Source organism: Lipotes vexillifer, unplaced genomic scaffold, assembly GCF_000442215.2.
Source record: "Lipotes vexillifer unplaced genomic scaffold, Lipotes_vexillifer_v1.1 scaffold4, whole genome shotgun sequence".
In the NCBI taxonomy this organism is placed as follows: domain Eukaryota; kingdom Metazoa; phylum Chordata; class Mammalia; order Artiodactyla; family Lipotidae; genus Lipotes; species Lipotes vexillifer.
In genome coordinates this window covers 930,212-945,084 of record NW_006785876.1, presented here as the reverse complement: position 1 = coordinate 945,084, position 14,873 = coordinate 930,212, and the positions used below count along the sequence as shown (strand labels likewise).

General features: G+C 38.5%; 1 protein-coding gene across 1 annotated transcript in view; it reads right to left on the bottom strand.

Moving 5' to 3' along the window:
- Positions 1-14,873, bottom strand: part of DNAH8 (dynein axonemal heavy chain 8) — a 332,081-nt gene that overhangs the window by 160,695 nt on the left and 156,513 nt on the right. The window contains exons 53-56 of the mRNA XM_007458310.1: positions 13,248-13,390; positions 12,205-12,339; positions 11,263-11,385; positions 4,553-4,766 (exon numbers count right to left, since the gene is read on the bottom strand). Coding sequence (XP_007458372.1) covers positions 4,553-4,766; positions 11,263-11,385; positions 12,205-12,339; positions 13,248-13,390 — 615 coding nt within the window. The remainder of the gene's footprint in view (positions 1-4,552; positions 4,767-11,262; positions 11,386-12,204; positions 12,340-13,247; positions 13,391-14,873) is intronic.

The window sequence follows — 14,873 nt, the reverse complement described above, 5'->3', positions numbered from 1 at the left end:
AAGAATTTCTCTCAAGGAATCAGCTAAGACTGGCAGTCAGCAGTGGGGCTAGCAAAGCTTAGTATGCAGTGATAAGCATTTTCTATGTATTAACTCCTTTAATCCTCCCAACATCCTATGAGAAAGAATCGGGGGTAGATATTATTATTATTCCCATTTTCTTATTTATATTTTTACTGAAGTATAGTCGACATATAACATTTGGGTATTTTCAGGTGTACAACATAGTGACTCAAATTTAAAACATCACAGTGGTCAGAATGGCCATCATCAAGAAGTCTACAAATAATAAATGCTGGAGAGGGTGTGGAGGGAAGGGAACCCTCCTACACTGTTGGTGGGAATGTAAATTGGTGCAGCCACTATAGTGAACAGTATGGAGGTTCCTTAAAAAACTAAAAATAGAGTTACCATATGATCCATCAATCCCACTCCTGTGCATTTATCCAGGGAAAACCACAATTCGAAAAGATACATGCACCCCAATGTTCATAGCAGCACTATTTATAATAGCCAAGACAGGGAAGCAATCTAAGTGTCTACTGACAGATGAATGGATAAAGAAGATGTGGTACGTATATACAATGGAATATTACTCAGCCATCAAAAAGAATGAAATAATGCCATTTGCAGCAACATGGATGGAACTAGAGATCACCATACTAAGTGAAGTAAGCCAGGCAAAGACAAATAACATATGATATCGCTTATATTGGAATCTAAAAAGCATGATACAAATGAACTTATAAACAAAACAGAAATAGACCCACACAAACAGAAAAAAAACTTAAGGTTACCAGGGGGTAAATGGTGGGGAGGGGTAAATTGGGAGACTTGGACTGACATATACACGCTATTATATATAAAATAGATAATTAATAAGGACCTACTGTATAGCATAGGGAACTATACTCAACATTTTGTAATAGCCTAAAAAAGGAAAAGAAACAGAAAAAAATAGATATATATGTATGTATAACTGAAGCACTTTGCTGTACACCTGAAACTAACACAACATTGCAAATCAACTATATCTCAATTAAAGAAATGATCACCACAGTAAGTCTAGTAGCCATTTGTCATTATACAAGATTATTACTATACTATTGACTATATTCCTAATTCTGTATATTATATCCCTGTGACTTATTTATTTTATAACTGCAGCTTTTATACCTCTGAATCCCCTTCACCTATTTCACTCCATTTTCCCATTCTCCTCCCCTCTGGCAACCACCAGTTTGTTCTCTGTATCTATGAGTCTGCTTCTGTTTTGTTTTTGTTTGTTCGTTTGTTTTGTTTTCCAGATTTCCATGTATAAGTGGGACCATAGGTATTTGTCTTTCTCTGTCTGACATGACTTGCCATTTGTGACAACACAGATGGACCTAGAGGTTATTATTATTCCCATTTTATTATGAGTTTAGTAACTTGCCCAAGGTCACCCACCTTGTGTGTGGGTGAATCTGAGGTTTGAACCCAGGAACCCTGGCTCTGGAACCTGTAAAACAGCCCTCAGTCTGAAGAGTAGAAGAGCTGGAAATGAACTTAGAGACTAGTTCCTCATCTTACAGATAAGGAGGCCAGGCACAGACAAGTAAAGCAAACTGTTCAAGTTCACACAGATTGGCTGTTGACAGAAGTGAAATCAGGACCCCCATATCTCCGGACCTGCAGTCAGCCAACACCCTGGCCTGGGTGATGATGTAATGGTTCCTAGGAAACACCCAACACAGTGACAATCTGACATAATCATCCTCAGGAACTACTGTGTTATAGACTGTTCCTGAAGTCCCAAAATGTGTTTGGTGTTAGACTGCAAAAACAGATTTAACTCTATTTCGTCCCTGTGAGACTAAACGTTGAGCAGTATGTTCAGTTCTGAGCGTGGCATTTTCAGAGGAAAATGAATACGAATATCTGCTCAGAGACGCATAGCAGGTTTATGAAGGGTGGGTCAGCTAAAGAAACTGGGCTTCATTCACATAGACCAAAGAAGAGCAGCCTTGAGGGAACGTGAAATTATCCAAAGTCATGGCTGGTTGTGCTAGATGCCTGTAAGGCCTTTTTGCTTCCTGAAATCCTATGATTCTAGACCTCCAGCTTCCTGTGGCACAAATGTGTTATATATAAAGCATGGGATGTGGAATCAGAAAACAGAATCAGCATCACACGTTTGCCATGCACTAGCTATATGGCCTTAATTGGGCAGTTATTTTACTTCTCTGAGCCTCCGTTTCTGGTTTGTTTCCATATCTCATTTTCAATATTAATCATATCAAAGAGTGTATGAAAGTTCAACAAATAATCAAACACTCACGTACAGCCACTAGACTGAGGAATACAACATTGTCCGGGTACATTAGAAGCCTCTTTTGTCCAATCCCTCCTGCCTCCAGAGGTAGACAGGGCTCTGACTTGGTGAGAATCAGTAACTCGCTTTTCCAAAGAAAACCTTTGGCACTTACGTTCTTGAACTTTAACCTTTTCCTTTTAACTTTAGTTTCTGAAACTTAATTTAATGGAATCATGTTATATGTTCCTCCGTGATGCTTTTTTTCCCTTAGCGTTGTATTTCTGGGCTTCATCCATGTTGAAGCATGTAGCTGTGTTTGTTCACATTCACTGCTCTAGAGCATTACACGGTGCACCCACGCCACAATGTATTTATCCGACTTTACTGTCAATACATAATTGGGTTACTTCAAGGTTTTTGCTGTCAGGAACACTGTTCTATGAACCTTCTTGTGTAGGTCTTTTGGTGCACATGTGAAAAATCAACTACAGATGGGTTAAGGACTCAAATACTGAAGGCAAAACTATAAAACGTTTGGAAGGAAACATAGGCAAATACCTGTATGACTTCTGGGTAGGAAAGGACTTCTTAAATGAGACCCATAAAGCACAACCATAAAGGAAGAAAATGGTGAACTGGTATATACTTGGAAGTGCAATGGCGGTGGGTGTGCACATGTTCTACTACGAGTAATACTGTCCAGTCATTATGAAGGGCTCGTAGCAATTTATTCTCCCACCAGCAGGGGAGAGAGTCTCAGTTGCTTTACATTTTCACCAATGCCTGATTTTTCTGTCAGAATTTTTCATTTTCGCAAATCTAGTGGTTATAAAATGGTTTTTATCCTGGTGTTTTAAGTTTCCATATTCCTGAATTCTAATGTTTATCATCTTTACCTTTGTTTATTAGTCATATGCTTTCCTCTTCTTAAAGTGCCTGGCTTTTGGTCCATGTTTATATTAGGATGTTTGCTTTTTGTCTGATTGATTCTTTGGATTTCTTGAAGTATTCAGATTACTGAGTTTTTTGCTTTGTTACATGTGTTGAAATTTTTTTCTTCCACTTTGCAACTTGTCTTTTTTCTACTCTTTTAATGTTGCTTTTTTAAAATATAAATTTATTTATTTTATTTATTTTTGTCTGCGTTGGGTCCTCATTGCTGTGCGCAGGCCTTCTCTAGCTGTGGCGAGCGGGGCCCACACTTCGCCACGGTGTGCGGGCCTCTCATCACAGTGGCCTCTCTTATTGCGGAGCACAGGCTCCAGGCACGCGGGCCTCAGCAGTCATGGCATGTGGGCTCGGTAGTTGTGGCTTGCAGGCTCTAGAGCGCAGGCTCAGTAGTTGTGGCACACGGGCTTAGTTGCTCTTTAGCATGTGGGATCTTCCAGGACCAGGGCTCGAACCCATGTCCCCTGCATTGGCAGGTGGATTCCCCAACCACTGCACCACCAGGGAAGCCCTAATGTTGCTTTTTAACTGAACAAAAGCTCTTAACTTTAATCTAGTCAAATTTATCATTTTCTTCCTTTATGGTCTATGCTTTCTGAGTCTCATTTGAGAGGTTCTTTCCTACCCAGAGATCATTCCGATATTTTCCTATATTTTCTTCCATTGTTTTACAGCTTTGCCTTCCATATTTAAATCTTTAATCCTTCGGTATTGATTTTATGCTTGGTGTGAGGTAGGGGTCCAATTTCAATTATTTTCACATAAGAATTACTAAATATCCCAGTACCATTTCTTGAAAGTCTGCCTTTCTCTTCTGATCTACAGTACTTGCTACGTCAAATAATTAATGACCACATATGCATGGGTCAGTTTCTCTTATATGTCTTCATGTACATAATTTTAATGGAATGGTTTATGTGAGCCTAAATTTGGTGTCAAAATATCATTTTCATTAACATAGCAAAGTGCTACATTTGACTTAGTATATTATGCTGTTAACCTCTGATCAATGGGCTATCATTCATTAGCCCAAATTTCTCTGATTAATCGTGCCAAGAAAACCAAAACACAAAGGTTTGCTTATCTCTAAAGCCAACCTTCAACAAAGCTATTTTTGAATATCCCTGAGTCTTACAATAGGCTATAAACATGAGTCTTCTTAGTATTTAGTCCCTGATATTCAGCTCTCCATTTCGGATATTTAATCCCTACTTCTGACAGGGCCTTTTTATCTCTTAAATAAGGTTTTGCATGATTTATGTCCATTATGTAATGCAATAAAATATTAAACACCAAGAATAGTCATACCAAAAATTTTGTCTATTGAAGCATTTGAAGGCAATGTGCAATTAAACACAGTAAACTGTCTTTTCAAACGTTGTGGAATATCATTTCGACCGCCTCCAGGGTGAATCATTGCCGCTATGAGCTGTACGTCAACAATAGTAGTGAAATCTCCAGGCTTATCCAAGCTGTACATTCCTTCCATTTCCATCATTTGTCGCACAATCTCGTTAGTTATCTGGAATTTTATATAGTGACATTTTAGTAACACATCACTATCATTTCCTCCAAAGCTCCTATAAAATAGTACAGATGAGATCAGAAGAAAACGCTCAACTTTTATCAATGAAGTGTTTGTGAATGTTGCCTTCAAGGCAATTTGACTTAAATGATACCACCCATAAACCCTAAACTGTAAGTTGAATATGTCTGGTGCAAATCCAGCGCGCTCTTTACCACGCTGATAAATCTAGACGGGAGAGTTACAGAATATTTGGTACAATTACAAGAGTTCTCAGAGTTACAAGTTTTATTATAGTTTTATATCTTTCACACTCCACATTCAACTGTTTAAAATACCTTAAATCAGAAAATGGGATAGTTTTACTCCTGAATGTTTTGGTATTGGATTTTACATCCTTATCTTTCTTCTCTGTAGCCTCTACCACTGCTAACATTCCCTCTGTATTGAAATTTTTTTCTCTCTTGTTTTTAGAGGCTCAGCTCTTTCCAGGCTCATCTGGAGGCCTTGGATCACTTCCCAAGCCATTCTTTCTCCATTCATCCCTCAAATGTAACTCTTATACAGGGTTCCATCCTTGGCTCTTTTCTATTTCAGGGGATGCCATCTCAACCCTATATCCTAAAGAATCTCAACTCTGTAACTCTAGCTTCAGATTCTCTTCTAAACTCCACACCTGTATATCCAAATTCCTATTGGGCATCTTTGAGTGGAAGACACACAAGCCCCTGTAATATGACCCTCTTTCATTCAAGAAACATTTAATCAATCACTACTCTGTGTCTGGCTCTGTTGTAACATAGACAAAAATCCCTGTCTTCATGGAGCATACGTTCTTGTGATGGGAGACAAAATGTACACGTGCATGCCTGTATGTATGTATGTGTGTAAATAAAATGGTATAAGTCCTCTGGAGAAAATAAAGCAGAGAAAGGAAATAGGCAGTGCTCAGGGATGCAACTGAATATGGAAGCAGGAAAAGCTTCATCTCACATGACATATAACCAAAGACTTGAAGGCAGTGAGAAAGCAAACCACTCAGATATCTAGGAGAAAAGCATTCTAGGCAGAGGAAACAGCAAATGAAGAGGCTCTGAGTGAATGTTATACCCAGTGTGTACAAGGATCAGTAAATGTGGTTGGAAAATCATGGGGAGATAATATCAAACCGTGTAGGGTCTTTAGCTCTCAGGAAGGATTTTGGCGTTTATATGTTACATGTCTCACAGGAGGATTTTGAGCAGAGGAGTGTGACACACCATCTGACAAATTTTTTGTTTGTTTCTTTGTTTCTTTGTTTTGGCTGTGTTGGGTCTTTGTTGCTGCCCATGGGCTTTCTCTAGCTGTGGCGAGCAGGGGCTACTCTTTGTTGCAGTGCACAGCCTTCTCATTGTGGTGGCTTCTCTTGTTGCGGAGCAGGGGCTCTAGGCGTGCGGGCTTCAGTAGTTGCGGCATGCAGGCTCAGTAGTTGTGGCTCGTGGGCTCTAGAGCGCAGGCTCAGTAGTTGTGGCACACGGGCTTAGTTGATCCACAGCATGTGGGATCTTCCCTTCCCAGACCAGAGATCAAACCCATGTCCCCTGCATTGGCAGGAGGATTAACCACTGCGTCACGAGGGAAGTCCCCTGACACATGTTTTAACTGGTTGCTGATATGAGGATAGATTGAGAGGGGCAAGGGAAATGGGGAGACAATGAGGAGGGATGTGTAATGATCAAGAAGACAGATGGTGGCTCACACCAGGTGTTAGCAATGGAGTGATGAGCAGCAGTCAAATCTTGGATATAGTTTGCAGATGGAGCCGACATGATTTCCTAACAGGCTGAATGTGGAGTTGCTATTTCTTGAGATGGAGAAGACTGTTGGAGGAGCAGGTTTAGGGAGTAACAGGAATTTAGTTTTGGACATGTTAAGTTTGAGATCCAACTAGACATCCTTAATTGGATTAAAAAAGTCTGAATTCAGATCTTTTCATCTTATACATGATATCTAAATATGCCTCCTCTCTCCTCACCTTACAGGAACTGCTGAGAGATCTATCTGCCCTGGATCCCTGATGAATGGGAGAGGAAAAGGGAAAGAAAAAAGAAAAAGAAGTCTTCCCTGGGAGGTTGTAGCCTCAGAATGACACTTGCACAGACTTGCACCATGGGTATGCATAGCCTAAGTGGGCCAGAGACTTTCAAATATTAACCTTGCTTTGAGATGATCCTGACTGAATAAGTGCTTAAGGATCTAACAGAAGAAAACTCAAACCTGCCTGGTTGAGGACACATTCATCTTAGGCTTTAAGAAACAGCCACAGGTAACTTTTTAAGGGCAATGACCTGGCAAGCAGTCAAAGGTACTTACAGAAAACAAGACAGTTTGAACGTGAACAAGAACTATTAAAACAACAGAGAGCAGAAACAGACCCATATAGACTTCAGATGCTGAAATTAACAGACATAGACTTTAAAACAACTATGCTCAACATGTTTAAAGAAATAGACAATGATTTGAAAATATATGCAAGGAATACAAATGACAACGCATTTGAAAGAAAATAAGAATCAAATAGCAACTGAAATTAAAACTCAGTGGATGAATTTGACAGCAGATTGGACAAAGCAGCGAAGAAAATTACTGAGATGGATGATAGGAGAGGAGAAATTATCTAGACTAAGTATTGGAGAGAGAAAAAGTTGGGAAGTATAGAAAAAGAGGACAGAAACATAGAGGGCAAAGAAGAAAGTCTAATATACATTTGGAGCTTGATAAGAAGGGAAAGAAAGTGAGGCAGAGGCAATATTTGTAGAGGTAAGAACTGGGAATTTTCTAGAACTGACACAAGACACCAAACCACAGATTCATGAGTCCCAGTGAATCCCAAGCAAAAAAATACAAATAAATCTACACCAAGGAACATAATTTGAAAAAGAAAAAATTACAGGAAAGTAAGGCAACAAGTGAGAAAAAGCAGATTAATTTCAGAGGTGCAATGACTAAGTGGTAGTTGACTTCTCAACAGCAACCAGGAAAACAGAAGACAGGAATCATATATTTAAAGTGAAGAAAGAAAATAACTGCCAACCTACATTTTTCTATCCAGCAACGTCTTTCAAATAAAGAGGATGAAATAAAGACTTCTGCAGACCAAACAAACAAACAAAAAAACTAAGAGTTTGTCACTAAAAGATTTTCTCCTAAGGAAGTTCTAAGAATGAATAAAGAGTAAAAAAAGTGGTAAGTAAGTATGTAATGCAAACAAAGAGTGAATATATAAAACAGTAAAAAATAATGCCTCATGGGAGTTCACTTTAAAACTAGATATAGATGACCAAAAAGCACATGAAAAGATGCTCAACATCACTGATTATTAGAGAAATGCAAATCAAAACTACAGTGAGGTATCACCTCACACTGGTCAGAATGGCCATCCTCAAAAAAAATCTACAAACAATAAATGCTGGAGAGGGTGTGGAGAAAAGGGGAACCCTCCTACACTGTTGGTGGGAATGTAAATTGGTACAGCCACTATGGAGAACAGTATGGAGGTTCCTTAAAAAACTAAAAATAGAGCTACTATATGGTCCTGCAACCCCACTCCTGGGCATATATCTGAAGAAAACCATATTTTGAAAAGACACATGCACCCCAGTGTTTATTGAAGCACTATTTACAATAGCCAGGACATGGAAGCAACCTAATTGTCCATCAGCAGAGGAATGGATAAAGAAGATGTGGCACATATATACAATGGAATATTACTCAGCCATAAAAGAGAACAAAATGATGCCATTTGCAGTAACACAGATGGACCGAGAGGTGTCATACTGAGTGAAGTAAGTCAGACAGAGAAAGACAAATATCATGATATTGCTTATATGCAGAATCTAAAAAAATGATACAAATGAACTTATTTACAAAACAGAAATAGAGTCACAGACGTAGAAGACAAACTTATGGTTACCAGGGGGGAAATGGGGGGAGGGATAAATTCGGAGATTGGGATTGACATATACATACTACTATATATAAAATAGATAACTAATAAGGACCTACTGTATAGCACAAGGAACTCTACTCAATACTCTGTAACGACCTCTATGGGATAAGAATATAAAAAAGAGTGGACATATGTATATGTATAACTGATTCACTTTGCTGTACACCTGAAACTAACACAATGTTATAAATCAACTATAGTCCAATAAAAATTTTTTTAAAATAAATAAAACTGGCATAACACAATATAAAGGTGAATAATATAATTTATGCTAATAAAAAATAAAAATAGAGGTATAGACTTAAAATACAAGTCAACAATAAAATTATAAATCAGGAGAAAGATAAAGGAAATTAAAGTGCTCAAAGGTCACTGGATATACAAAATGGGAAAGAAGTGTTAGATTATCTTTATTTTTGATTACGTATGTAGGATGTACTGTCTAGGGTAACCAGTAGAACACAGAAACTGACTGCAGTAAATGGATAGTAAGAAAAGGAAAAAGGAAAAAAAAAAATCAGCGTCCTCAGTGGAATAGGAAGAAGGCTGTAGCACTTCATGCTCAGCTGAGGGCAAGGAAATGAAGGTGTCCAAGGTCTGAGAAAAAGACGGTATGAAAGGAACCTGAATGTAAATGTAGGATAGGAATAGACAGGATAAAGATATATAACACAAAACATGCAGTATAATTGCTGGGTAGTATTATGAGCTCAGTTGAGGTCCATAATCATGATTTTAAAGTGATTTTAAGCAGTATTGTGTGTTTTTCTCCAGCCAAGTTTGGCTGCATAGGTGCAGGTGGCTGGTGAGCAAAGAGGCTTAACAAGGATTTAATGTGGTTAAGGCTTTCACAGATGAGTAGAGGGTGCATGCTACCGTGATTACAATAATGGATTATGGAATTTTAGCTGGAAAGGAAGGAAGTGAGGAAATGAGAAGAAATGAAGGAGAATTTAATGATGGTAGGAACAATGGCTGGTAGCTCCATCTGTAGTCTGGATAGTAGAGGGAATGAGCTACAGAGTGTGGACATGGTAATCAGAGAATAAAGCGCTTGAAATTGAGATAATGAAGGGATCACAGTTACTGATAATGACAAGGTGTAGGGTACGACTGCATGAATGAGTAATTTCAGACCGAGTGGAAGACATGATCATTGGAGGAGTTGAGGTCAAGGAACTAAGAGGTCAAGATCATGTATGTAGATATTTTTTGGCATCACTGAGAATTACAACCAGCAGGACTGGCTGCATAATTTGTGAGGCTCAGGACAAAATGAAAATTCAAGTGTCTTTATTCAAAAATCGTTATTAGAAATTTCAAGACAGTGACAGAAGAGCATTAAACCACGTGCAAGTTCCTCTGAAGTGTGAATCCCTCTGCAACGGCACACTGTGCACACCATGAAGCTGGCCCTGGAGACTGGGACAGCCCTGGAGAGAGTAACAGTCATCGGGGGACTGAAATCTTCGGGGAGGGATGGGTGTGACCCAAGGGTCCAAGATGACTGCAACAACATGTGGGTGTGAGGTCAGAGTGATAGGTTTTCAGGGAAGAGGGCAGTGAGAACAGAGAAGGACATCTCCCTCACCTGCAGGTGAGAAGTCTGCAGGGAAAGCAGCATCCTGGGTTTCCATTAGAGCAAGAAGGTGAGGGAAAAGCTCAGAGAAGAAGCTGAATTTACAGGGGATTTTGTGGATGAACCATGGCTGCCAAGGGCACACAGAAAGTTTTCAGGAGTGGGGAAAGTAGGAGATGGAGCCAGACAAGGGCCAAGCAGAACTGATGGGGATTAGTGTCAGGATGAGCACGGACAGACCTGGGAGTCCTGACATCCTGGTGATGGCTGAGGTGAACAAGGATAAAGGGTGGAAGAGATGTGACGGGTCCTGGTGGGCTCTAGATTGATGGTGTTGATGAGGCAGTAGACGGTGGTGGGAGGACATGTTGGGGATCCCACCAGGAACAGGCAGAACCCTGGCAGCAACTGTGAGGTCCTCTAAGGGCAGTGAGTCTGGGGATGACAGACAATCACAAGTAGGACACTGGTGCATGGCAGAGTTTGGGGTTTTTTTAAAAATTCCCTGGTGGTCCAGTGGTTAGGACTCTGTGCTTCTACTGCAGGGGCACGGGTTCAATCCCTGGTGAGGGAACTAAGATCCCGCATACCGTACGGCACAGCCAAAAAAAAGAAGTGTTTTCTAAACATCAGGTACTCCTCGGAGAGAGTATGTAGAGTGGGAAATAAGAGAACAAAGATAAAACCCTGGGGAAAGGAAGAAAGAAGCCAGAAAGCACATTGAAATCAAGCAGCCAGAGAGGCAGAAGGGAGTGTTGGGGGAAAGCATATGGGGATTTCAAGAAGGAAGAATGTCATCTATAAACAAGAAGCCAAAAAAGACTGAGAATTGTTACTAGGCTTAATAAAGTGACAGTTATTGATCTTTTCATATGTAACTAAGAATACTGATTAAATATCATTTACATGAGATATTTTAGTCCTACCTGATCTCCCCATTCATTAATCATGGGCATATTAATATCATCAATAAATATAGTCATTTTTCTGCCTCCGGGTGGCCCATATGTGCTTCCCATCCTCTTATCCACATAGCTTTCAATTGTTCTCTAGAGAAAAGGAAATGGTCTGTCTTACGCATTACATTTCAATCCATTTCTAAAAATGATGAACATGCTTTTCAGAGTAGAATATAATTGACTTATTTATTTAATATGTGTAAATACTGTTATTAAAATAAATATTGCAAACTTTAAAAAATAAGTTCTTGGAATATTAATCATTAATTTATATTAAAAGACACTCCAATGTTCAGCTTCAGCTTCAATATTAGGCCAAAACATGCTATTTGGATTTGGCCTCAGTGTCAGCCTTAGGAAGGTTAAACAGCTGAATGCCAAGTTCAACACCAATTCTTTTGAGATATATATATATATATATATATAGATAGATGATAGATAGATAGATAGATAGATAGATAGATAGAGTCAGCCCTTCATATCCACGGCTTCCACATCCTTGGATTCAACCAACTTCCATCAAAAGTATTTGGAAAAAAAAATTCCAGCAAGCTCCAAAAAGCAAAACCTGAATTTGCCTCACACTGGAAACTATTTACTTAGCACTTACATTGCATTTACAACTATTCACATAGAATTTACATTGTACTAGGTATTGTAAGTAATCTAGAGATTATTTTGGAGTATATGGAAGGATGTGCACAGGTTATATGCAGACACTACCCATTTTATGTAAGGGACTAGAGCATCCACAGATTTTGATACCAGCAGGGATCCTGGCACTAATCCCCCATGGATACTGAGGGACAACTATATATATATCAATGTTTTATTTGCACACAGATTTTATTGTATCAACCACTTAATATATTTAATATGATAATGACTACAGCAAGTGATAAGTTTTACCTGAAACATCATTGGTTCTGTGGCAGATGAAAAGTTTAGACTTTTAGATAACTGTATTTCAGGGTCATATTTTTTCAAATAGGCCTTAATCATTACAGTTTTTGCAGTTCCCTGCTCCCCCGTGAGTAAAACAGCCTGCAATCATAGGATAATCATGTTGAAAGGTGTTATAAGATGTTTAGTTTTAAATATATTAAGGTTCTAGTAGCCATTCTTTCATTCTATAAACTAATACAACTAATTTTTGATTACTTTTAAGGATTAGACCTACATCAAAATAAATCCTAGTGGAATTAAAGATTTAAATGTAATATATATGTTATAAAAGTGCTGGAAGAAAGTGTGGGTGAGCAGTCACGTAACCACTGGAAGGACTTTGTAAGCAGATACCCACTTTCCTTAGCACGCTGGAAGTCAGCATTTCAGGGAAGATTGAGTTGGAGTGAATATTGGGACCTGGAGTACATTTGCCAAGTAGGTTTCCCTGAAATGACACCACCTCCAGCCCCTTGTACTTTAATTTTTCCACCAATAGGTGTGAAAAGGGATGTGTTTCTTACATGGTTTGCAATCATCTAAGAAACTGAAAACTAAAATATTGCCTGCCATATCAGTAAATGAGGATGTTGCAGCCATCCAGCCATTATATTACAGCCACCCAGACGGTGCACCCTGAGGAGACTCAGGAAGAGAAAACACAGGATACTGGCCCCAGATGGCTGAGGTGCGTACCAAAGTGAGCCCAGAATCTTGTATCTTCCCATACCCAGAAAAGCGCTAAATTCCTTAACTTGAGATATCTGGGGTTTTTTTCATTAACAGTAATTCTTTGATGCTCCAACTACCTGGTCTTCTGTTGCAAAAACTTCTGTATATTCTGGCTTCCCCCCACCCACCTCGCCTCTTTGGAACATTTTTCTCAGTGCTATCTGAGATGCTGTGTCCCAGGCTTGAAGTCCTAAGAATGTCCACCAAATAAAACATAACTCTCAACTTTTAGGTTGTGCTTTTTTTTTTTCAGTCGACAAAACTATCAAACTTACTTTATGCTGTTTTGCAATGGTGTCTACCAAAAAATTTGTTCTAACATTGTCAACATTTGGAACCAAAATTGATGAATATTCCGGAACACTGTCAGTTGGATAATAATATGGCTGAAGTTTCTTACTCCAATGCTCCCAATCACCTATACAATAATTAAAGCTGATCTTAATAAAACTGCATTCTTCAGAAGTTATCTCAATACAAAACACAAGTGCTATAAACAATTAACAGAAATATATAAACATTTAAAACGTTTTTGTAAAACACGTTAACATATCTGCTTATCTAATGTATGTGGCATTTGATAATTTAAATTTGTTTTTGCCTCTTTACAAAGTCAGCTTTAAATTGCTAATTATTTATCTAGAGAGATCTTGGTCTGAAATGGATTTACAACCAATGACATGTTTAGTATCTAATAGGAAAACCACATTAACTAAAAGGATGGGAAAGACCAAAAAAGGGATTGTAGATTACTGGACATAGGATGTTTGCCATGAGAAATGGGAAAAAATAAACCTGGCCCTAAAACTAGTGTTAATAGAGTGCCAGATTCCTGACTTATAGTCACTGCTAATATACTGACTGATATTATTGTTATAATAATTATTATAAGTGCAATTCATCAATTCAATAAAAATATTTTATTTACATTTTATCATCTCTGGAACGCTCCTTTCAATCTATTATGTCAGAATCGCTGCTGGCTACGCAAACTTGATGAGAGATGTTCATCCTTTTGCCATTTAAATTGAATGAATTGCATTGTTGGTATTGCATTCTTGAATTTAACTGCCATTTTACAGATCTTCCAAAAGATACCATGATTCAGAATTGTACCAAAAAAGTTACTGTGTATACAGAATGCATGGAAAGAGAGCAGAGGAGCACACATTTGATAGTAGCAAAGCAAACATTCATCATTGGGGGAATAACCTCAATTTCAACTTTCCTTGCAAATTACAGAGTTCTATGGTTAAGTGCATGTTTAACTTCTAAGAAACTGCCAAAATATTTTTCAAAGTGGCTGTATATTGTGTACCATTGTGTAGTTAGCAAAGTGGATATACTATTGGATGTGAGAGCTCCACTTGTTCCACATTCTCTCCAACATTTGGTATTATTAACCTTTTAATTTTAGCCATTAATTAATTAGAATTTAGTCATTCTAGTGTCTGTGTAATGATTTTACATTTCCCTGATGACCAATCATGTTGAATATCTTTTCATGTGCCTTTTTCCCCATTCATAAATCTTCTTTGGTGTAGCATCTATTTAAAAGTATTGCCTATTTAAGAAATTTGGATTGGCTGGCCACTTGTTATTATGAATTGCAAGAGTTCTTTATGTACTCTGGATAAAATTCTTTTATCAGATATATATTTTTCAAACATTTCTTCCCATTCTGTGGCTGGAATGGGAATTTTATTTTCATAGTGATTTTCAAATAGATTTTAATTTTAATGAAATCAGGAGGTATGAGTGCTCCAACTTTGTTTTTTAAAAATTGATTTGGGGGCTTCCCTGGTGGCGCAGTGGTTGGGAGTCCACCTGCCGATGCAGGGGACGCGGGTTTGTGCCCCGGTCTGGGAAGATCCCACATGCCGCAGAGCGGCTGGGCCCGT